The sequence below is a fragment of the Montipora capricornis genome, unplaced genomic scaffold (assembly GCF_036669925.1).
Source record: "Montipora capricornis isolate CH-2021 unplaced genomic scaffold, ASM3666992v2 scaffold_461, whole genome shotgun sequence".
Taxonomy (NCBI): Eukaryota; Metazoa; Cnidaria; class Anthozoa; order Scleractinia; family Acroporidae; genus Montipora; species Montipora capricornis.
The window spans coordinates 240,001-265,079 of NW_027180197.1; the positions used below are offsets into that span (position 1 = coordinate 240,001).

The 25,079-nt window shown below is 41.5% G+C and overlaps 3 protein-coding genes across 3 annotated transcripts; 1 reads left to right on the forward strand and 2 right to left on the reverse strand.

The window, feature by feature from the left end:
* Window positions 1-3,611: 3,611 nt before the first annotated feature.
* LOC138036144 (neuropeptide FF receptor 2-like) lies at window positions 3,612-4,679 on the reverse strand. Its single transcript, XM_068882497.1, has one exon. It carries the CDS (start codon window positions 4,677-4,679, stop codon window positions 3,612-3,614), a length of 1,068 nt encoding a protein of 355 aa, XP_068738598.1.
* A 5,965-nt stretch (window positions 4,680-10,644) lies between these two features.
* LOC138036146 (uncharacterized) lies at window positions 10,645-13,331 on the forward strand. Its single transcript, XM_068882498.1, has 2 exons — window positions 10,645-11,812; window positions 12,322-13,331. Exons 1-2 carry the CDS (start codon window positions 10,645-10,647, stop codon window positions 13,329-13,331), a joined length of 2,178 nt encoding a protein of 725 aa, XP_068738599.1.
* An 8,960-nt stretch (window positions 13,332-22,291) lies between these two features.
* On the reverse strand, window positions 22,292-23,641 carry LOC138036147 (neuropeptide FF receptor 2-like). The gene has a single exon (XM_068882499.1). It carries the CDS (start codon window positions 23,381-23,383, stop codon window positions 22,292-22,294), a length of 1,092 nt encoding a protein of 363 aa, XP_068738600.1. The 5' UTR covers window positions 23,384-23,641.
* Between the last annotated feature and the right edge of the window lie 1,438 nt (window positions 23,642-25,079).

Sequence of the window (25,079 nt, forward strand, 5' to 3'; positions counted from 1 at the left end):
GAAGATGAGTATGTTTACACAGTAGGCCGTGACAAACAACCTATGTGCCAAGTCAAGATCAAATGGAAATGATGGTTGACTCAGGAGCATCGGTTGATCTTATCGATGAGAACATCCTCAGGGAATTGTACAAGGGAAAAGCTCCAGAAAAAACAAAGCGCTGAATTTTCTCCTACGGCCCACCGACACCCCTACCCCTACTGGGAACTGTCAAGGTCGAAATATTCGCCAATGCCAACAGCACACAAACCACCTTGCACATTGTCAAAGGTGCTTCAAGAAACCTCCTGGGTTTCAACACTGCTAAACAGCTAGGCGTGCTTAAGATCGTCAATCAAGTTAAAACCGGCGAGACTCGGTTCCAGCCCCCCAACAAGGAACAAGGAATTGGAAAGTCTGTTTGGAGGAATCGGCAAAGTAAAAGGAAAAGTTATCAAGCTTCACGTAGACTCTGACGTCAAACCCAAGCAACAACCGCACCGCCGCATCCCCTTCCATGTCAGAAAGGATATCGAGATGGAGTTGAAGCGCTTAGAAGAATTAAACATCATCGAGCCAGTGACAGGTCCGACGCCCTGGGTGAGCCCCATTGTCGTAGTCCCCAAGAGCTCTGGCCAAGTGAGAATATGTGTAGACATGCGAGAGGCGAATAAGTCTGTGAAGCGAGAAAAGCACTTGATGCCGACAATCGACGACCTAGTTGCTGACCTCAACGGAGCGACAGTATTCAGCAAACTAGACCTCTCGTCTGGATACCACCAACTCGAGCTAGCACCAGAGAGCCGTCACATCACCACATTCAGCACACACGTAGAACTTCGACGATACAAAAGCTTAATGTTTGGAATCAACGCGGCGTCCGAGATTTTCCAGAACGCAATTGAGGAAATCCTTACAGGCCTCCCTGGATGCAAGAATATCTCTGACGATATCATCGTATTTGGAAAAACCCAGAGGGAGCATGACGAGAATCTTCGTGGTGTGCTGCAACGGCTCCAGCAAAACGATGTGCGCCCGAACAAGGCAAAATGCAGCTTCTCAAAGAGTGAGATAAAGTTCTACGGACATATCTTCAGCAAGAACGGAATCAAGGCAGACCCAGGCAAGATCAAGGCGATCACTGACATGAGCAAACCATAGAATGTCAGTGAGGTGTAGTCACTACTAAGAATGGCTCAGTACCTGTCCCGTTACATCCCAGATTACGATACGATAACTGCCCCGCTACGGCTGTTAACCAAGGAAGACACGCCCTGGCTGTGGGCCGACGAGCAGCAACAAGCATTCGACAAGTTAAAATACGCCCTGACCAAGAATCATGTGATGTCGTATTTCAACCCGAGACTCAAGACCGAAGTGATAGTCGACGCGAGCCCCGTCGGACTTGGAGGTTTATTGGTGCAAGACGGTAAAGTTATCAGCTACGCGAGCCGAGCACTCAGCGACGTTGAGCACAGATACTCCCAGACCGAGAGGGAAAGTTACGAGTAGTTTGGGCTGCTGAACATTTTCAGCTTTACCTGTATGGGTCAGAGTTCACCATCGCCACAGATCACAAGCCGCTTCTGGGGATCTTCAACAGTCACAAGCCAACATCAGCACGCATCGATTGATGGAAGTTGAGGCTAATGCCCTATAACTGTCAACTGCATGGTCTACCGACCTGGAAAAGACGCCGAAAACCCGGCCGATTTCATGAGTCGTCACCCAAGCACCGCAGAATGTGAAGAACGCAACATCGGGGAAGACTATGTTAACTACATTTGCAACCAAGCTATACCAAAAGCGATGACACTGCAAGAAATCAAGTTTTGAGACGGAGAAAGACTCTTCGCTCCAGGCGCTTATCAAGGCCATTGAAACCGACTTGTGGACGGATCCCGAAGTACAAGCGTACAAGGAAGTGAAGGACGAACTATTGGTCTACAAGGGAACACTATTGAGGGGAAATAGGATCGTAGTCGCTAACACACTGAGAAACAGAGCTGTAGACCTGGCGCATGTTGGACACCAAGGAATCGTAAAGACAAAACAGCTCATCAGAGAGAAAGTCTGGTTTCCCGGTGTGGATGAGATGCTGAAGGAGAAAGTCGACTGCTGTCTACCATGCCAAGCAGCAACTACTTGCAAGGCACAACGACTCGAACCTCTACGGATGTTACCGCTACCAACCGCTCCGTGGAAAAAACTCGCGATGGACTTCCTAGAACCACTTCCTTCTGGAGACTATCTCATGGTTGTCATCGACGAATACAGCCGTTTGCCAAAAGTGGAAATTGTCACATCCACTTCCCCCAGATCCACAATCCCGAAGCTCGACGCAATTTTCGCAAGACAAGGGATTCCTGAAGTGCTAAAGAGCGACAACGGGCCCCCTCTTCAACGGCGTGGAGCTCAAGAATTTTGCTGAGCATTTAGGCTTTCAACACCGCAAGATCACGCCTCTCTGGCCAAGGGTAAATGGCGAGGCAGAACGTTTCATGATGACACTAGGAAAATGCTTGAGAACCGCGACCATCAAGCATAAGAACTAGAAACAAGAGCTCAACAAATTTCTACGGCAGTATCGGGCGACACCTCACTCGACTACTGGCATCTCACCATGCGAAGCACTTAACCAGAGGAAGCTCAAGACCACTCTGCTGGAAGTGATGCCACCAGTCTGCCAACAAACCATTGCTGAGACCCAGAAGAACATGGCAGAGAGAGACACAGAGCAGAAAAAGAAGATAAAGCGTATGCTGACCAAAAGCTAGGTGTGAGGGAAAGCCATATCAAGCTGGGAGATACAGTTTTAGTCAAACAACCAAAGGCCAACAAGCTCAGTACCCCGTTTAATCCAGTGCCTCTTGTAGTCGAAGAAATTTATAAAACTGATTCCAAAATTGATTCGCTTGGCGGGCCATTGTTTTAGTAAACGAGTTCTTTTCCCTATTGGTGCGGACGTGTGGCACTTCGTATGGGCGATAGTTTGTTAAGTTATACCTTGGATTCTTATATAGTGGCGGAAGTAAGTTGTTCAGCGTATGGTCTTTACTGGATTCCATGCTATGAAAAAGCTTACCACATAATGAATCAATATCATCCACTATGGGTGTTTCGCCAAGAAATTCACATGCATTAATGTAGCTCGTGAAGGGCACAATAATTGAGATCGCTCTTTTCTCGATGCGAACCAGTTCGTTAATGAGATACTGCGGCAAGGCGTTGTAAAATACCTAAGATGAGCACTATAATAATGATGATAATTGTGAGAATTTCAGGACAATTCATTCTCTTTTTTGTATGACGATGATGAAGATGACGATAATGACAACGATGATGCCGATGATGACGGCTGATGGCAACGACGATAATGATGACGATGTCGATCATTATCCCGATAATAGTGACCAATTACGATGATGACGACTACCACGATGACGATGACGAACGATGGCCATGATTGTAACGATGTCGATGATGACAGTTACCATAATAACGATGGCGATTACGACGATAATGATAATTACGATAATGACGATTACCACGACGACGATGATACTATGATGACAACGTTAACGATGACGACCACGATGACAACGATAAAATGATGAAGAGGACTGGAATATTTACGCCGCCGTCTCTGAATTGGTGTTCCGATGATTTAAGCATATTTCATCGGCGTTAATGTTATCGCCACGGTCTTTGCGGCAAAACTGGACCTGCTTTAAAACCTGTTGCAATCCTCGGCGATATCTATCATTGAATACGAAGTAAATGAGGGGATTTATGGCAGCATTTGAAAACAAAACAAAATGTACATCGAATCCAAATTGAATCATGTTACACGGCATTTCCCATTTCCACACAAAGTAAAACAACATTCCGTACACGAACAGTGGCAGAACACAAAGGGCAAATGCAATAATTATAGCGCAGATGTTTGCTATGACTTTTACGTTTTCTTTGTAAATTCTGAGTTGAAGCCTTGATTTACTATACTGAATTGTGTGTCCTTGAATTCTCAAACTCCTTATGATTCGAGTGTACAAGAGTGCTAAAGTCAAAAATGGAGCAATCACTACGAGAACCAACACAACTACAACGTAATCTTCTTCGGCTTTTTTGGGATAAGAGAACATTTTTGGCTCCCAGCTGAAAATGCAATATGTTGTGTTATTGTTGGAACTAAGACGAATAATAAAGAAATAAATGCTGTGTAAACTCATCGACACCACCCATACCAGTGCGATAACAATTTTACATCGTTTTTGGGTTATTATGGCGGGGCGATATGGAAAAACAATTCCGCGATATCTGTCTACAGCAATGACGACCAAGCTCTGAATCGAAACAAGCAATGAAATGTCTTGGAAAAAATAGATCAGCTGACAAAAAATCAATCCCACAGATCCTTCAATTAGCCATCTTCGAGGACCGTTTGCGATTTCGGAGATTTTCATCGGCACCGCAAACACTGAAATAAAGAAATCCGATACGGCCATGTTTGCGATGAGATAGTTTACAGTTGTCTGCATCCGTCGGTTCCTGATCACAGTTGCAATGATGACAGAGTTTCCAAAGAAAGAAACGATCGAAACTATACTGTAGGCCAAGATCTTGATGATCTTAACGTCAAGTTTATCTTCTGTGAGAGAAGGACATTGTTTCGGTTGGGCAGCAGTGAAGTTTTCCATGGTAACTAAGATGGCATTAGGGGAGGAATTTAATGGGACTATTCTGGTTTTTTGAAGTCTCCCTTCCCTCTCCGTACGCTGAGCAACTCAACTCATGGCAAGAAACTACACCACACTATCAACAACTGTACTTTTCTCACGCAAATTACCTTGAAGTGATTTTGAGAGAAACGTGTTTTTTCTGTCTGTGGAATCCAACAGTATTGAAGGGACTCTAAATAGGCCCGGTTCATACGTAGCACTTCTGCCGTGTCGAATTCAATTCAATTAAGTGCGGCAGAAATGCAACAGCTGATTCAAACGTCGAATTTCTGCCGAATTTAAATCTTTGAATTGATACCGCTGTGTATGTTGGTCAGCGGAAAAATGTTACAAAGGTTACGTAACTACCTATCAATATGGCGGACCAAGATACTCAACGGAGGCTCTCATGCTCCCTGGCTCGTTCATTTTCTTCCTGAAAAAATTTCCCATGGTCAGCAGTAGTGTCCTGTTGGGACATATCTTTCAGAACCTCGACCACAGATGTCAGAACGTCTTCCTTCTTTTTCTTTTCCTTGTATCTTTTCTTGGGAACAAAAAGTTTTTTGCCTCCGTCCTCTGGACTGGTTTCAGTACTCACCGAACTCGAGGCATTGCGACTGGAGGAAGGCTCCTCTGCGAGCTCTGGGTTGCAAGAATCTCTTGACTGCACCAAGGAAAATAACTGGTTGAACAATGGCCCATAACCACGATCTTCTTGAATTCTCTTAACACCAGTCGCCGTCTTGATAGTCAGCCCAAGTTTTTTGCACTCGGTTACACAACGTTTAAATTTTGTTCGCATTTGTTCAGTCGAGTAGGGAAAATTATTCGAGCCTATGTATCGCTTCTCGACTTCCTTCTGCACTTGAGAATACACTTCGTTGTTTTTGGTGTTTTTGGAGTTGGTGAAAATCACTGAGCTTCCTAGCAAAGTTGTCGTTGCAGCAAATGACATCTACCATGTCGGCAACGTGTCTATCTTGCCACTGCGCTTTTCTGCCTCGTCTCTTTTTTTTCTGCGGGGCCAAATTTTCATTGTCAGACAAAGAGTAAGAGCTTTCCTCTGAATCTGACTCTTCCCTCAGTGACGCCATCTTGGATAGCTAGCCTCAGTCTACGCATGCTCAATACATTAACATAATGTATGAATTGAATTCGACACGGCAGAAATTCCACGTTTGAATCGGTGTCGCATTTCTGTCGGATAATGCGACAAGACCAGTCGAACGTGCGGCAGAAATGCGGCAGCCGATTGAGACGTCGAATTTCTGCCGCACTTAATTCGTTGAATTGAATTCGACATGGCAGAAATGCGACGTATGAACCGGGCCTTAGTAACATGAAGAAGAAATCCTTCGGTTTAAGGGATGTTAACTTCTCAAACTCCCCCCGACAAAGCAACAATGCAATTCTGATTCTCACATTATCTTCTTTTTATCCCCCTGATGGCAGCCCAGGTTTTATCAGTAAAACTGCATTCAGCGCACCTCCCACAGCTTCTTTTGGCGTCGATTAATTGGTTCTTTTAGCTGCGAATTTTTATCTGCAGATGTCTTCGTATTTATTTAGTCGCTTCAACATTGCAAACTCGCGTTATATATATTTATTCAGCCGAGCGAACAAGGTTGTTGCCTGCAGCTCAGTGCTACTGAAAACTGCCAAATTCAAAAGACCCCGGTGATGACTTAAAAGGTAATCTTGAAAAACATAACACTTAATAACCTTAGAGTAAACCTGCTGGAAGACCTGAAGTCGTAAAAAAACTAAAGTCCACATTTTTTTTCCTTCGAAAGATCAAAAAAGGACTAATAGAAATTCTGTCTATTTCAGCCAGTTTGAAGTATTAAAATGCGGGGCTATATGAATATTTTACAACACAAAATTTGATAAATACGACTTTTTCAAGAACTTTTCAATTGAAATAGGGCATATTGACCGTTCTGTAAGCTTTATTAAATATATAAGAAGAAAATCAATGTTTCATCAAAAGCAACAATATCTGTGTAGGCGTATGAATGTGTTGCAAGCACCATGTATTTAAATTTTGTGGACGTCATTAAATGAACACCATGTCATCCCTCGAGGCAATCGCAGGTGTCCTGGATAGGCTTTTGTACATTATGCTTTTGTTTCCCCACTAAAATGCGTCACCTTAATGCTACAATTCTCCCACTAAAATGCTCGGTCTCCCCCAAAAAAGTCACTAAAATGCTCGGATAATGCCCATTATACAAACGGTTTTTAAAATTAATTTCAACATTTTTGACATGGTGTTAATTGTTAACACTTACAAAAAAAACGTACAAGTGTTGCAAGTAACAACAACGTATACAAGTTCATAAATACAGCCAAAAAAAAAACAAAATCCTCGAAATCATCTACGAGGCGAAGAACAGAGAGCAGTTGACTATCCCTAGAAAATTGAGTTTTAGTCTTCATTTTCTCTAAGAAGAATAATTTCTTTTTTAGTCTCTCGAAAAAAAAAAACAATTCCGGGAAAATGCCACTAAAATGCTTGAATAATGCTCAATGCTTTTGCCTCACTAAAATTCTGGAAAAAATGCTAGCATAATGTACAAAAGCCTAGTCCTGGAGCAAACAACACAAAATTAGCGGATTGTGACATATCTTTCCGCGTTGCCGTTGCAATAACTCTATGTGAAATTGATCATTGCAGCTGAGAGAAACTAAAGCAGTTGCGAACGAAGACCTCAGTGTTTTTTTTTCTGGCATCCTTCGCCGCTGCTAACACAGTGAGTTGCTCTCATCTGATAGCATCTCGAAATTCAGTTGGCTTTCAATTGAACATTCACGTCACCGCATGCTTCCAAGAATTGTATACGGATTCAGCAGCAGGCTGATTTGGATGACAAATTGCGTGGTCAACATAATTTTTTAATTTACAGAGATCCAACGAAAATAATAAGCAAATAATTCAACGACGCACTGCCCATTCATATATAATGAGGCTTGGTTTCTTTAGGCGTTAGCAGTCTTCAGCTCTCCAAAGCAGGTTTCAGAATGTAAGCAATTTCATGGCCGAAATTAGCACATAAATTTACCTCCGGATGGCGATAGACTGGTTTAACTAGTTACTGGTATAAGACTGACTTCTTTCATTCATGGTTTAGGCTGACTTAGTGAGATGACTAATGGACTTATATCGACTGCCAGGGGCGCTTTTACACACCCATATCGCGAAACACCGTGTTAGCGGCTCGCGACCACGAAAAAAATGAACTTGAAATGCGCTATGCCTGTAAGTATCGTTCCTATCACCATACTGTCATCTTCGGCTTTTTTGTTTGACTTGCTTGCTGAATCGTTTCAAACACAATTTATTTAAGGGCACTCTGTGGATAATCAAGTTGATTTACGATTGACAGTAGCCTGAGCACACTTCAATTTAAAGATGACAGAACAAAGTAAAGATATGAAATGTCAGTTTTCAGTTCACATATTTTAAGAGTTTTCACCATTTCTTAATATAAAAAAACTATTGGTTGAGGCAAGTTATTGAGACTGCAGTAATTGCTGGTGAAAGGTGCAGCTGACATTTCACTGAGGTTGAGAATTCCGTCTTGAGGCGTTTGCTCTTTGCCAACAAATACGTCCAGGTGAAAAAGACAGTTGTTTCGGACGGTGGAGTAGAGTCGTTATGGCAACTGTTACCGTAGTCTCGACCACTTAGAAACGAGTCCGTCCTTATAGCTTTCAATGAAGAAGATTTAGCCAAAATGACTACAGAAGGATATTAGCATTTATAAGTGCAGCAGTTATCGTCCTGGCCGTGTTTATTAGGAAGAGAGAGATGCAAGAGACAAAGACCAAGATCATGGGTCAGACAACCGTGTGTTGTTTCTTTTTAATTAAATAATATTTATGGCAAGATTACTCCGTTCTGATTGGCTAAGAGAAATGCAGTTTTCACGTAATATAGTGCAGAAAAACGAAAATTCGGTGCAAAAAGAAGCAAAAAAACCGAGCATTCTGATTGATCAATGAGCAAACAAAGTCAGAAAGTCAATCAATTGCGAGCCCTGGATGGCGCAAATTTTTGCACAATTCCCTGATACGCGAGCGTTGCTTCAGCTAGACTATCTAGAAATTTTTCAGGTATATGTTTAATAAGTAATCATATGATTTTTCTAGTGCAATTTGGAATTAATAAGCACTTGTAAGTTTTTTCAGACTACAAATATCATTCTCCACAAGTGATAAAAATAAATGGTAACACCTTATTACAAAAGCATTATGGGATTGAAATGCGGGCAAACTTCGCAAAAGATGTTATTTCTGACGGGTGAGCAAGCGAACAAGGCTGAAATAACTATTTTGTCGGCACGAGATACAACATGGGCCTGGGTTACAGGCCGGGGTATCATGGGTAGGGTTTCAGGGGTATATAAGACCGAGTATAACACGTGGCTGTCATCTAGGCTTCAGAACCAACCGCGTTCTTTCGTTTCGTTTCGTTTAATTTTTTCTTTTTGCCGTAATGTCGGTTACCAAAGACGAAGTGTCCGACCTAATTAGAGCCAACAACAATCAGTTAATGGCCTCCTTTAAGGAGCTGCTCAAGGACACTGCAGGTCAGATTAAGCGTGCCAACGAGACTTCGACAGAACAGCAAATGAAAGAGATCAAGAAACTGAAATTTCAAGAGCCCCATAAGTTTAAAAGAAAAGCCAACGAGGACCAGTTTAAGTTCAATCTCAAGCTTGCGGAAACCTTCGACAGCGCCAAGTCTGCCGCTGAGAAGTCCAACCTTGAGAAAGTCAAGTCTGACCTCGAAGAAGGTGAGAAATTGCTCGTCGAACGGCAGAAGCATATTCTTCTCGCCGACAAGTCTGAATACGGTTGGAGTACGGTCGAAGAATACAAACAACACGATCTAGCAGATGATTCAGAGGACGAAAAACGCATCCACGGTGCTGAGAGACGTGCCCGTGCAGCCACGTTTTCTCGAAAGAAGAAGAAGTCTTCAGCAATGGCTGCGACTAAAACATCTTCCCCGCTCAGCAGGTCGGTTTCGTCTTCAAGTTCCCAATCACAACCTCTGTCCTTCCAGCCAGCCGCGACCAATTCCGGTTTCCCGTCTCGTCGTCGTAACATTGGCACATGCTTCGCTTGTGGAAAGGCCGGCCATTGGCGTGCCTGCTGCCCCGCGATGACAACACAGTCCAACTCTTCAACTTCAAAGTGACTAGATGAGCAGGATTTATCAGGTGTAGTCCTGTCTTGTTTTGATCGTAATGATTTTATTTTGGAAGCTTTGAGTGATTGTCAGCCTGATTCCAGTTCTGACCCATCTTCTCCCACTGTTTTCCCGCTAGTTTTAAGTTCGTTTAAAGATCCCCTATGTTCTGCTGATATTGATACTCCTGCTCTGCCCTCAGTCCGTGGAAGACTTCGAAAATGCATTGATTTTTGGCGTTCATTAGAAGTTTCTCAGTTCATCCTGAATGTCATTATCCAGGGCTACAAGATTCCGTTCTTTCATCTTCCCACACCTTTCTACAAAACTAACAATGCCTCTGCACGTAACAACAGTGCTTTTGTGTCTGAAGCTGTTAATGACCTACTCAAGCTTGACCTTGTCGAGGAAATTTTTTGCGCGCCGGGCATTATTAATCCGCTCTCTGTTTCTACTCGCAGTTCGGGTAAACAGAGACTAATCTTAGATCTGAGACACGTGAACGCTTTTATTTACAAACAAAAGTTCAAGTGCGAAGACTTGTCCGTAGCCACTCAGATTTTTGACAAGGGCTATTATTTATTTAAATTTGACCTGAAATCGGGTTATCATCACATCGAAATTTTCCCGGAGCACCGCCAATACCTTGCTTTTGCTTGGGATTTTGGCAGTGGTAAGTTCAGATATTTTCAATTTTGCGTTCTTCCGTTTGGCCTCTCTTCTGCTCCTTTTATTTTCACCAAGATGCTCAAACCGCTTCAAAAATCCTGGAGAAGTCGGGGTATTCCTATTGCCATTTTCCTGGATGATGGCCTAGGAGGGGGAATCGATAAACTTTCTGCCAAAATTCACAGTTTAGCCGTTCATTCCGATTTACTCAAGTCTGGTTTCGTCCCCAACCAGGAAAAGTCCGTTTGGGAACCAGTTCAAGTTCTTACCTGGCTAGGAGTTGTTCTTAACACCATTGATGGTTCTGTTCAGGCCACCGATGAACGCATCGTGAAATTGACTTCCGACCTCGGGTCATTGCAGGCTTTGTCTTCGCAACAGTCTGTTTGCAAGGTTCACGTTAAAAGTGTCGCCAGCGTTGCGGGCCAGATTATTTCACTTTCTTCCTGCGTTGGGTCAGTCACCCGTATTATGACCAGGCATCTCTTTTCAGTGGTGAATTCTGCTTTATCCTGGGATAGCGAGGTTTTCTTGTCGGAGGATTCCATTTCGGAAATTAACTTTTGGGCTAACAATGTAGATTCCCTCAACGGTAGAGTTTATTGGGGGGTACTATCGCTTCCGTTCCGAGTTAGTTTCTCCGATGCTTCCGATTCAGCCTGTGGCGCGTTTGTCGAGTCCCATTCCGAATTGGTTTTCCATCAGAATTGGTCTCCTGAGGAAAAAGTGAAGAGTTCTACTTGGAGAGAACTTAAGGCCGTTTGTCTCGCCTTGGAGGCCTTTGCAGGGCGTTTGTCCAACACTAGGGTCATCTGGTATTCAGACAACCAGAACGTTGAGTCTATCCTTCTCAACGGCAGCAGGAAATTGGATCTGCAGGCGTTAGCTCTTGAAGCTTTTCAGATTTGCCTTAAGTATCGCATTTCTCTTGATGCTAGATGGATCCCTAGGGATCTTAATGTCAGAGCCGACTCCATCAGCAAGATTGTTGATTTCGACGATTATGCTATTAATGATTCTATTTTTCGAAGTATTAATGATTACTGGGGTCCACATACCGTCGACAGGTTCGCCTGTAGTTACAACTCCAAATTGCCAAGGTTTAATTCCCGGTTTTTTCAGCCCGGCTGTGAGGCAGTTGACGCCTTTTCCCAGGACTGGGGATACGACAATAACTGGCTCTGTCCACCTGTTTGCCTAATCGTTAGAGTTCTTAAACACATGGAAGTGTGTCTTGCTAGAGGTACCCTAATTTTGCCGCTATGGAAGTCGTCGTTCTTCTGGAACGTCTGCGCAACAGATGGTGTGCACTGGAGCAGATTCGTCATTGACTGGGTCTACTTACCCAAGTTCCAGGGATTATTTGTCAAAGGGAAAGCCCGTAATTCCCTTTTTGGCACCAAACCCCTTGATTTTGATGTTGTTGCTCTGCGAGTCGACTTTCGCCATCCTAGGCCCCCCTTATGTCGTGAGGGGTTTTGCACTTTGCCTTATGGAAAGTGTGACTCTTGTAATTAGATGTTACTCTAGTTTGGTTTTTATACGGCTTTGCGTGAGCTGCCTGTTGGTTTTCATGTAGGCTATTGTTTGGTCCCACCGCGTGGTGTGATACTTTCCATGCAATAAAGGGTTTATTTATTCGTTACATTTATGTTTGTTTATTCCTGCCATTTTCCCCGTCTCTTGTCTGTTTGCTATTATTTCTGCTATTGGTTTTTCTCAGTATTTCTCACCTATTTTTGTATCTTCTAGATATCTTCCAATCCGGTTTTTGGGACTTTGATCAGGACGCTCTGCCTAACGGTCCCGTGCAGGGGTTAGCTGACAGGCTGAAGACGACAGTACTGTCCTCGAAGGCCACCAGTACATCATTGCTGTACTACCGTGCTTACCGCAAGTGGAAGCAATTCGCCATTAGTATGTTTGACGGGAATGTTTTCCCCGCTAAACCCTTTCATGTTGCATTGTACTTACAACACCTTATCGAGCAATCCCATTCCCCTAGTGTAATTGATTCTGCCTTTTATGGCATAAAGTGGGCTCATAGTATGGCTGGTATCCCTTCTCCCACGGATAACCCTATTGTCGAGGCCACCAGGTCTGCTTCAAAAAGGCTTCTTGGTACTGCTATCGTTAACCGCAAGGAGCCCGTTTCATCTAGTGTGATTCATGACATTATTAGCCGTTCTAACCTTGACAACCCTGTTGAGCTGCGCAATATTACCTTGTATATTTTGTCATTTGCCGGTTTCTTCAGGTTCGACGATGTTTCCAGGATAAGGAGGAATGACGTTTTCTTTAATGAGGGATTCGTGGTTATTAAAGTCCCCAAAAGTAAGAACGACCAGCTTCGTCGAGGAGACGAGGTAGTTATTTCCGAGCTTCCTAGTGGTGCGTGTCCTGTCAAGCTCCTTAAAAGGTATCTCTCGAAATTTCAAATTCCTCCAGATTCCAGGGATCTGATTTTTAGACCCATTTCCAAGGGAAAGGATTCTTGTAAGTTGATAGCCCCCGATAGGCCTATTAGTTACAGTACTATGAGGGAAGCTTTCAGGCGGGATTTGAAGGCCATCGGGGCCGACCCTTCCAAGTTCGGGCTGCACTCTCTGCGTTCGGGTGGCGCGACTATGGCAGCTAACAGTGGTGTCAGTGACAGAGTGTTTCAGCGACACGGTCGCTGGAAGTCCGTGCAAGCCAAAGACACATATGTTGACGACGACCTTGATCAAAGGCTTTCTGTTTCCAAATTCCTCGGGCTCTAAGCCATGTAAGCTAATAGTGTCTATTTATCTTGCCTTTTGCCCAATTCTTTGTCACTCTAGATAGGGGTTGTTCTCGCCAGGCCCTCCCAAAATAAACTTATTTGGTTCAGCGATGCTGTGTTGTTTTTTGTTGTGGAGTGGAGACAAAATATGTTATTTCTGACGGGTGAGCAAGCGAACAAGGCTGAAATAACTATTTTGTCGGCACGAGATACAACATGGGCCTGGGTTACAGGCCGGGGTATCATGGGTAGGGTTTCAGGGGTATATAAGACCGAGTATAACACCTGGCTGTCATCTAGGCTTCAGAACCAACCGCGTTCTTTCGTTTCGTTTCGTTTAATTTTTTCTTTGCTTAGTTCCTTCTTTTCCTGGTATCATGCATCCAGTCTGGTTGAATCGGCTATTCTAATTTCATTCTTGTAAAGCCTTCGTAGGATGGGCTTCTAATCGCTTGGAGCTTGAGCCATGGTTCCTACCCAGATTTCCTGCACATTTTCTTTTTTCCCCACAGGGGTTTTTTCTGGCAGGTTTTTTCTGGCCTCCGTTCGAACCGCATTTTCTTTGTTAGTGGTTGCTCAGCTCTGCTAGTTTTAAGGCTTTTGTCCGTTTTATTCTTGTATTTGTACTCTAAGCTATATTGTATTTTATTTATAATGTACGTAGGAGTTGGTGATCCCCCGCCTAACTGGCAGCCTAACTGGCACAGAGCTGGAAAGCTTATCTGGGGATGTAGGCCAAGATGGCCTGTTTATATTATAGTTTAATTTAATGTCGGAGTTGATGTTCCCCAGCCTAACTGGCACAAAGCTTCTAACCAGAGCTTATTTGGGGTAGGACGCCAGGATGGCCTGTTTATCTTATAGTCAAATATAATGGCGGAGCTGATGTCCTCCAGCCTAACTGGTACCAAGACTGTTTGCTTATTTGTAGAATTAGGCCATATATTGAGTGTTTTGGCTTACCAGCCCTACTGGTACTATGAAGTGACTTGTACGTGTGAAGATAGCTTTACCCTTGGTTGCCTTTCAAGGGTTTGTTAGGTAAATGTTCAGTCTTGTATAGTGTTCGGGTTGGTTCTCGCCAGGCCCTCCCAAAATAAACTTATTTGGTTCAGCGATGCTGTGTTGTTTTTTGTTGTGGAGTGGAGACAAAATTTGTGTTTTTGTCCTCGTGTTAATCCCATAATGCTTTGGGCTCTAAATCTTGACGTCAATTGAAAAGAGTGCAATTGCACTCGCCCGTTTTGTTCGTCTTTATAAAAATTTTCTCATGCTCATATATTCCAAATTGCACTCGCATGTGATTACCTATACTAAATGTGACCTCTCCAATGCAGGATATGTTGCTTACAAATATAGGCACTGAATTGCGCGTGTGGGAAGCTGAAGACACAAACAAAAAAGCTCTTCTATCTGCAAACACCATAATCGGAGAAACACCGCCGAGGTGTTTCCGTGTGCTTCAGAAAAGCAAGAACGAATTTCATTGCCTGTTGCGAGAAATGCTGTTTGTTATGGCTCCTAAACCACAATATTCTGAGAACTGGTACAAGTGATGTGTTTTTACGACAAAAATTTCTTCAAAAAACATCCGAACCTGTGCAAATGTTATTCTTAAAAGTCAAGCTTGGCTATAGAGAAGGTATAAGCTTATGAACTTGTTGACCGAGTAGGAGTAGGAGGAGGGCTGAACGGAAAAAATATTTGGCCCGAGGTTTAATAGCTCACGGACCTAACTGCGTTAGGGCCAAACAGTTTTCCTGTCCGGCCCACCTAAACTCAGTCAGTAAGCATTTTATCGTATGGGCTCTTTACACTATTCTTGAGCAATCAGAGGATAAAGTTGTGCCAAAAAAAAGTTACAAATTTGCACAGAAAATTGTTCTAATATGTTGCTTGTGGTTGCTTTTCTGCATATAAATGACTTGAATGTTTAGAAGGGACGAAATCATCTAAAATGGCATCGCACAGAGCAGTACCTGTTCCTAACCGGGCCTTACGGCTTTTTCCGGCCCTCCTCGCCGAAATGGGTAAGGCTTTAACTTCATACGGGGATTTTCTCAATAGTTTTACAATGAAAGCGCGAGCGAGGATGTAAGGAAAATATCATAATAAATCTTAATCTTGAACATACGCACGCTGACAGGGGCACCCGACGAGAATTTAGTTCAAAACCACTTAAAGATAGCATTGTTAAACGTATTTTCACGGTATTTAAACGGTAGATATAGCCATATTTTTATCCCCTAAAGATTTTTCATCTGTTCGGATTTCCTAGCGTAAAGTCTAGTGATCCGAAAATTATAGGGATCCAAAGTTACCTTTTCGAAAATTTGGGCAATTATACTTTGTTTTAGATGTTCGAAAATCCTAAGACAGGCAGGCCGGCAAGAAATTTTACAACAAATGTTCCGAAAATTCTAGATCTCAAATCGTCTTCCGAACAGATATTTTCTGAAAATTGACGTTGGGTGCCCCTGATGCTGAAAACTGTTTTCACTCGAATGAAAACATGGAATGTGAATGTGGCGTTGGAAATTTCCAGATATGATAAGTAGTGCATGAGCCAGGTAGCCAAACGTGGCCATTTGGTACCACTCAGGGGGACAAAGGCTAATGTACATCAAAATGTTGCTTGATATCCCTAGTTTATATTTTTGGGTGATGGCAATGTATCCGGTACAGCTATATGGTGTACGAAGCGTTCCCCTCCCCCTTCCCCCCCTCCCGAGGCTTGATTTTTCGATTCAAAATCATCAAACTGTTCAATTTATCATCAACTATTCAATTTATCATCGAGTTGAAAAAAAGCTCTCAAAAAGCTCTGGTTTGAACAACTTACATAATTCTACAACACTAAAACAAATGTTAATTGACTAATTTGTGATCTCTATTTAGTCATGTGACTGATAACTGGATCAAAGTTCAAGTAGTCAAATCTTAGTATTGCCTTCATTGTTAATTTTACCATTATCTGTAGTAAACGTTTCTTCTAAATCAAAATACTTCTGTTGTCATCTCAAATGACTTGCTCTACGCGAAGTATGATCAAAATTGGTCATCTTTACATTTTTACTCTATTACATTTGACTTTTCTGCTAGTTTCCAGTCTCTCTCTAGTGAAATTGTGTGACAGAAAGACTAAGTCAACATGTGTACAATTGACTTACAATGACATTTCTTTCTTTTTTTCTCTCTCTCTATTTCGTTCTTAGCTTTTTCCATTTCGTTCTCTCTTACTTTCCATCTATTTACATCAGTATCATCTGAGTCATCTGTGTCATCATCTGAATTATAAAGATCAATTTCTTCATCACCTTTAACTAGACTTGGTTTTGGCATTCTTTCAGAGTGCAAATGTCTGTGCATTTCAGATCATTAGCCAAGCAAACACAACCGGGAAGCTTGCAACAACAACAACAACAACTTTATTACATTTTTGCACATAATACAGTAATAACAGACCTGGCACCGCAGGTAGCGGCAGCTAATCGAGGCGGGCCAGGAAAAATAAAAATAAATGAAATCTGCTAACCTTTGTTTAAAGGAAAAAAAAACAAATTACAGAAAAGGCAAAAGAAGAACTACTTGAGAGAAACTCGTACTGCACTGGTTCATTTAGGCAACATAGCAAATGAGCAGAAGCAGGGACAAAACAGGATCGGAAAATAAGGATGTACAGCTATGAAGAGTAAAAGTTAACTTTTGATATGATGGATTCTAAATCTTTATAAGAATCTTCATTTTCCAAAATTATTTTTGTCTTCTTTTTAAAAGTAGCTTTAGGGAGTGCCCTTAACTTTAATAGTTGGTATCTCATTCTACAGTTTTGCACCAATTCTTGAAAAGGACTTCCTCTTAATTTCAGTATTAGATTTCTGGATATAGAAATTCTTAGAGGTCGAGGCTCGTGTATTGTAAGAATGGATTTTCGCGGTAGGAACGAACACGTCCTTTAAATTGCTTGCAGGACGTTATTCAAGTAGCTCTAGGACTGCATCAGGAGCAGGTTTTCCATCCATCCAGTCAAATTGAAGTTCTTCTCGCTCTTCCACTTGCTTCAGTTTCCATCCCATGCCGGCAAGGGCATCTTTACACGGTGTTAGTTGAAAGGATTCCATCTCACCATTCTTGGAACAGAAGAGATTGTAGCGCGCAGTAGCTCGAGATGAATAGAGATCGCAAGTGAATTTTTCTATGAGGGTGAAGAGGTCAGGTGGAAGTTGCCATTCTTCGCCCAATCTAGAGAAAGTTTCTTCCTTTCATCCTTAAGTATCTTTACGGCTTTTGCTTTTTCCTTGCCTGCAAATAAATTTACGCTTAGCCTATCACAGCCTGTAAAAGCGTGCACACCAATTAGACCTCTGCATGTGTCTTCACCAAGCACGGTTGTGATTTTTTTTAATGTCAATCAGCTTGGTGCTTGTACTGGAGCCACACTTCTCCAACATGGTTGCGTTCATGGCTCTACAGAATGACAGTAGCAAAAGAAAAACATCTGTGTCTTCTGTGACGACAATGACAGCTCGATGACCCTCTTGGGCAGCGTGTGAAGCATGAAGTAAAAGCCGCGTGTCAACTTCTTCCTGTGAGCTTGCCAGCTCTGGCACTTCTTCCACACTTTCGCCTGTGATTTTCCAGCATTTCTCTTCGCTTGTTATGAAAAGAACGTTTCTTTGGCGTTGCAGAATTTCCTGTATTTCTCTTTCTTGAACTCGTTTGCAAAAAATCGAATCAAGCTGGTCTTGTTCTTCATTTAAATGAGAAACATCCTCATCTGTGGGATTAGCTGTGTGGCAGTGATGTTTGCTCATTGCCCCCATTGAACCTCCCCTCTGATACCTCTCTCGACATTCTCGATGGATATTTCTCTGTACGCGACAAACACAATGTCAATTCTAGTACTTTGCGGGCCACCTTCATTTAAGGCCATAGTCAGGTAAATTAAGGCATGGGTCTCAATTTTCCTTAATTTGCTCACTACAAAAGTAGTGTGCTTGGCCTTTGTAAAATAATTAAAAGCGAAGGCGTCAAGATGGGATAAAACCTCCTTGGGGGACTGGGTCTAGTTGGAAAAAAAAAACGTTTATTTTCAAGCACAGTTTTGTAAAAGCTTACATTATACATTGTCCTAAACCAGTCCGGTTTAATAACTCGCAACAAAAAGTGTTGCCATTTTTGTCTAAAGACATTTTATTTTTTTCATGAGCATAATTGGAACATACCAAATTGACAGAAACCACACATGTATGTGTCTGGCAAAGTTTTGGCGTTGCTAGAGTCCAGGGCAAAGGACCAAGACTATGACTTAGCAAATCTCTGACATCAGTCTTCCGGTTTTGTCCCATGATTATCATCCAGGTGAAGAGATTCTTGTCTGCTTTAAGTATGACTGCTCATCCAGTGGTCTTTTTCTTTTGGCTTGGTGAGAAAAGAAACTTTTTTCCATTTCTTCAGTTTTAAGGGATCATGGAACTTGACTTTTGGTGGAGTGCTTTCGAGTCGTTCTAACATCATCGGGAGCTTCCTTTGGCTGTTGAAATGCTGAAATCGTTTTGATTCTCTGCAAATGGATTATTCCAGCTATCGATTATCAGGAGGCAGTGTGGCCCAGTGGTTAGGGCACTTGCCTTGAGATCCGGAGATCCCGGGTTTAAGACCTGCTCTAACCACTCGTTGAATTTGATCCTGGTAGTCCCTGGTTCAACTTCCAAGCTGCACTTGTAAATAGCCAACTGGTTTCCTCCATCCAGTTGCGATTCTTAACAGTTTTTGTTGTTGGTGTTGTTGTTGTTTTTCTGTTCTGTCGTTTCGTTGAGTTTCATTGGCCACCTATGGGGCGCCCCCTATGGGAAGCGGTCAATTAAGTTCTTTTCATTATTTACTTTTGAATAATAAGTCAATTGATATCCATGTAAAATAACCAAAACTGAATTTTCTTTAAGCTTAATTTAGACTCCAAACAATTTTCTTCAATTCATCTGAGTGCATATTCAACCTAGGTAAAATGAGAATCACCACTTTAACCTAGGTAAAAACGGATTCAACTCGAGTAAATTTAGGCATGGGTTCCGACCTGGCCCCAAATTATTGGACAAAAAAGTAAGTGGGGTGGTCTAGCTTCTCAAAGTCTAGTAATAACAACCTAAGACTTTCGCAGACTAATAACGTCAAAAACGTTTTTATATTGATCTGTATGCCGTTTGCAAATGAGGTCACGTGACTTGTTACGGCTACAAAATAAAAAAAAAACAGCAGCAGTTTATGCTAAAATTTATTTCACTTCGCTAATACTAGATTAGTCAAAATGATAAGAGAAAACGAACTGTGCTTGGCCTTTGTAAAACCTGTCTTTACTTTTCGAAATATACAGCATTTTGTACTAGTGCCCAGTCCCCTAAGGAAAAGGATTTCTTTTATCGGACATTTATTTAAAATTACCTTGAAATGTCCAAGCACAGAAATGATGTACCCAACAATGTTAACATCATCAAGATAAATCCAGCCACCAGAAAATGATTAAAAGTGTTGCCGTTTAGCTGAGATTTCTGTGCTATAAATAAATTTGACATGTCACGTGATAATATATCATCCTATATAACAGTTAAGGCTTCACATCCTATTGCTGCTAACGATGTCCCAAAGTTATTTCGTATTATATATCCAATGGATATAAAATAGATCTGGGCCCAGGCCTTAATTCACCTGAGAACCTGAGATCGGATTTTACCGGCAACAGCTATACTGGTCTCAGGTTGAATCCTGTTTTACCTTGGATTAAAATGGTGATCCTCATTTTACCTGTGTTGAATAAGCATTGACCTAATTCAAAGCAGCTACGAACAGAGATTAACCAAACTTTTAAAAGCATACTAAGAACATACCTAAGAGGAGAGTCAATTAAAAACGTCGTTTTTTCCCATTTGTTTTATTTGTTTTGGTGACTCGTATAAAGTTTATAAATAGAAGTACAAGAAATGTAATATGATGACAGTTAACTCAAATACTTAAGGACGTTTCTAACACTAACCGTGAGTGCGGTTTCTTGTTGCATGATAGACTGAATAACAACTCAGTTTGTAGTCGAACTTTATAGTATACCACACAACGAAGAACGTTTTCAGGCTGAAATAGCAAGAAAAGAACGCTCGTCCTAAGCCCCAAATTACACGTTCTTATATTAAAAAAAGAGTGTATTCGAGAAAAAGGCAACGCCACCTTAAAATGTCACCCGTGCAATAAAAGCTATTTTGCTATAGCGTCATCTTGTTCTCGATGGACAATGCATATGACAACAGTTGTTAAATTGTCAGAGAAAGCAAAGAAAGGATTTCTGTACTGTCGTGTGTTTACCAGAGATTTATGAAGAACTTTAAACTGAATCTAGCCAGTTTCACTTTCTTGGTTTGCAAATGACACCAGCAAGAAAAGTGTACCAGATGTAAAACCGCACTTGCAGGAAAATTGCATTTCCGGACATTGCTCCTTTAAGCCACCGTTTTGTGGTGATGCCGTTACAGTTAACTATTGCCAATGACAGTTGGCAAACAATGTTTTTCTTACTGGCCACTGTCTCTTTCGGAAAGTGAATGGTATTTAAACATCAACTGCCGCGCCATGAGCTGTAAGGCTTATATCTACCGTCTGACCTTGTAGCTCAGTCGGTAGAGCGGCGGAGATCTAACCCGAAGGTCGTGGGTTCAATTCCCACCCTGGTCAGAGTTTTTCTCTGTCCTTTTGTGGGCCCAGCTCCATCAGAAGGGCTAACGCTCACATGGTTCAAATGGGATAGAAATCTAGCACTTCTCATTACACTCTATTCAGTTAACCCTGTTTAAAATATAAGTACTACACGGCCAACGTTTGTATAAACGTAACCTTTCCTTGTATTTGTTTATGTCTAGAACAGTTGCTCTTCCTTTTCATTAACCGAGTATCCATTGTACAGTCATTTTTACTATAATCATATTTATTATTTCTCTAATCGTTGTATACGAAGATAATGATGATGATGACTCAGTAAGGTAAGGTAAGGTAAGGTTTATTAAAATCACATCGCAACCCGTAGGCTGAATTACGTAATATTTCCATACTGATATTTACAATAAAAAATTTACAATAATGATTAAAATATAATACAGATGCTAACTATATCTAAAAGGAATCTAGTAAATAATAACCAATGTAATAAAACCTTAATTACATTTCTAAAATTGATTCTAAAATTGATTCACTTGGCGTGAATAAAGGAGTTATTTGCCCTATTGGTGCAGACACTTCGTAATGGCGTAGTTTCTTAAGTTATACTTTGGATTCTTATATAATGGCGGAAGTAAGCTGTTCAGCCTATGGTCTTTATTGGATACGATGCTATGAAAAAACTTATCACATAATGAATCAATATGATCCACTATGGGTGTTTCGCCAAGAAATTCACATGCATTATTGTAGCTCGTTCCGGGCATAATAATTGAGATCGCACTTTTCTCGGTGCGAACGAGTTCGTTAATGAGATACTGTGGCAAGGCGTTGTAAAATACCGAAGATGAGAATGATAATAACGATGATAATTGTGAGAATTTCAGGACAATTCATTCTCTTTCTTGTATGACGATGACAAACGATGACGATAATGACAACGATGATGCCGGTGATGACGACCGATGGCGACGACGATAATGATGACGATGTCGATCATTATCCCGATGATGGTGACCAATTACGATGATGACGACTACCACGATGACGATGACGAACGATGGCCATGATTGTAACGATGTCGATGATGACTCCCATGATGATGATGACAGTTACCATAATAACGATGGCGATTACGACGATGATGATAATTACGATAATGACGATTTCCACGACTATGATGATACCATGATGGCAACAATGACGACCACGACGACAACGATAAAATGATGAGGAGGACTAGAATATTTACTCCGCCGTCTATGAATTGGCGTTGAGATTATTTAAACACATTTCATCGGCGTTAATGTTATCGCCACGGTCTTTGCGGCAAAACTGGACCTGCTTTAAAACCTGTTGCAATCCTCGGCGATATCTATCATTAAAAACGAAGTAAATGAGGGGAGTTATGGCAGCATTTGAAAACAAAACAAAATGTACAGCGAATCCAAATTGATTAATGTTACACGGCATTTCCCATTTCCACACAAAATAAAACAACATTCCGTACACAAACAGTGGCAGAACACAAAGCGCAAATGCAATAGTTATAGCGCAGATGTTTGAAATGACCTTTACGTTTTCTTTGTAAATTCTGAGTTGAAGCCTTGATTTACTATAAATTGTGAGTCCTTGAATTCTCAAACTCCTTATGATTCGAGTGTACAAGAGTGCTAAAGTCAAAAATGGAGCAATCACTACGAGAACCAACGCAACTACAACGTAATCTTCTTCGGCTTTTTTGGGATCAGAGAACATTTTTGGCTCCCAGCTGAAAATGCAATCTGTTGTGTTATTGTTAGAAGTAAGACGAATAATAAAGAAATAAATGCTGTGTAAACTCATCGACGCTACCCAAACCAGTGCGATAACAATTTTACATCGTTTTTGGGTTATTATGGCGGGGCGATATAAAAAAACAATTCCGCGATATCTGTCGACAGCAATGACGACCAAGCTCTGGATCGAAACAACCAATGAAGTGTCTTGGAAAAAATAGATCAGCTGACAAAAAATCAATCCCACAGATCCTTCAATTAGCCATCTTCGAGGACCGTTTGCGATTTCGGAGATTTTCATCGGCACGGCAAACACTGAAATAGAGAAATCCGATACGGCCATATTCGCGATGAGATAGTTAACAGTTGTCTGCATCCGTCGGTTCCTGATCACAGTTGCAATGATGACAGAGTTTCCAAAGAAAGAAACGATCGAAACTATACTGTAGGCCAAGATCTTGATGATCTTAACTTCAAGTTTATCTTCTGTGAGAGAAGGACATTGTTCTGGTTCAGCAGCAGTGAAGTTTTCCATGGTAACTAAGATGGCATTAGAGGAGAAATTTAATGCCATTACTCTGGTTTTTTGAAGTCGCCTTTGCCTCTCCGTACGCCTGAGCCACTCAACTCATAGCAAGAAAGTACACCACACTATCAACAACTGTACTGTTCTCACGCAAATTACCTTGAGGTGATTTTGAGAAAAACGTGTTGTTTCTGTCTCTAGAATCCCACAGTATTGAAGGGACTCTAAGATGAAGAAGAAATCCTTCGGTTTTAGGGATATTAACTTCTCAAACTCCCCCCGACAAAGCAACAATGCAATTCTGATTCTGACTTCATCTTCTTTTTATCCCGCTGGTGGCAGCCCAGGTTTTATAGCTGGTAAAACTACATTCAGCCCACCTCCCACAGCTTCTATTGGCGTCAATTAATTAGTTGTTTTAGCTGCGAATTTTTGTCTTCAGATGTCTTCGTATTTATTTACTCGCTTCAACATTGCAAACTTGCGTTAGATATATTTATTCAGCGGAGCGAATAAGGTTGTTGCCTGCAGCTCAGTGCTACTGAAAACTGCCAAATTGAAAAGACCCCGGTGATGACTTAAAAGGCAATCTTGAGATACATAACACTTAATAACCTCAAAGTAACCTGCTGGAAGAACTGAAGTGGTAAAAAAACTAAATTCCACAGTTTTTTGTCCTTCGAAAGATCAATAATGGACTAATAGAAATTCTGTCTATTTCAGCCAGTTTGAATTATTAAAAATGCGGGGCTGTATGGATATTTTTCAACACAAAATTTGATAAATACGACTTTTTCAAGAACGTTTCAATTCAAATCGGACATTTTGACCGTTCGTGTAAGCTTTATTGAAGATATAAGGAGAAATCAATGTGTTGCAAGCACCACGTATTTAAATTTTGTGGACGTCATTGAATGAACACCATGTCATCCTTCGAGGCAATCGCAGGTTTCCTGGAGCAAACAACACGAAATTAGCGGATGTGACATATCTTTCCGCATTGCCCTTGCAATAACTCTAAGCGAAATTGATCATTGCAGCTGAGAGAAACTAAAGCAGTTGCGAAAGAAGACTTTTTTTTTTTGTCAGGCTTCCTTGGCAACTGCTAAGAGAGTGAGTTGCTCTCATCTGACAGTATCCCGAAATTCAGTTGGCTTTTAGTTGAACATTCACGTCACCGCATGCTTCCAAAAATTGCTGACTTGGATGACAGATCGCGTGATCGACATATTTTTTTAAATTACAGAGATCCAACGAAAACAATAAAGAAATAATTAAGCCACCCACTGCCGATTCATAATGAGGCTTGGTTTCTTTAGGCGTCAACAGTCTTCAGCTCTCCATGGCAGGCAGAATGTAAGCAATTTCATGGCACAAATCAGCACATAAATTTACCTCCAGATGGCGATATACTGTTTATTTACTTGTATAAGACAGACTTCTTTTATTCGTGGTTTAGGCTGGCTTAGTGAGATGACTAATGGACTTATATTGACTGCCAGGGGCGCCTTTACATACTCATATCTCAAAACACCGTGTTAGCGGCGTGTTAGCGACCACGAAAAAAATGCAATTGAAATGCCTTATGTAAATATCATTCCTATTACCATACTGTCATCTTCGGCTTTTTTGTCTGACTTGTTTGCTGAATCGTTTCGAGCAAACTTTATTTAAGGGCACTCTGTGGATAATCAAGTCGATTTACGATTTACAGTATCCTGAGCAAACTTCATTTTAAAGATGA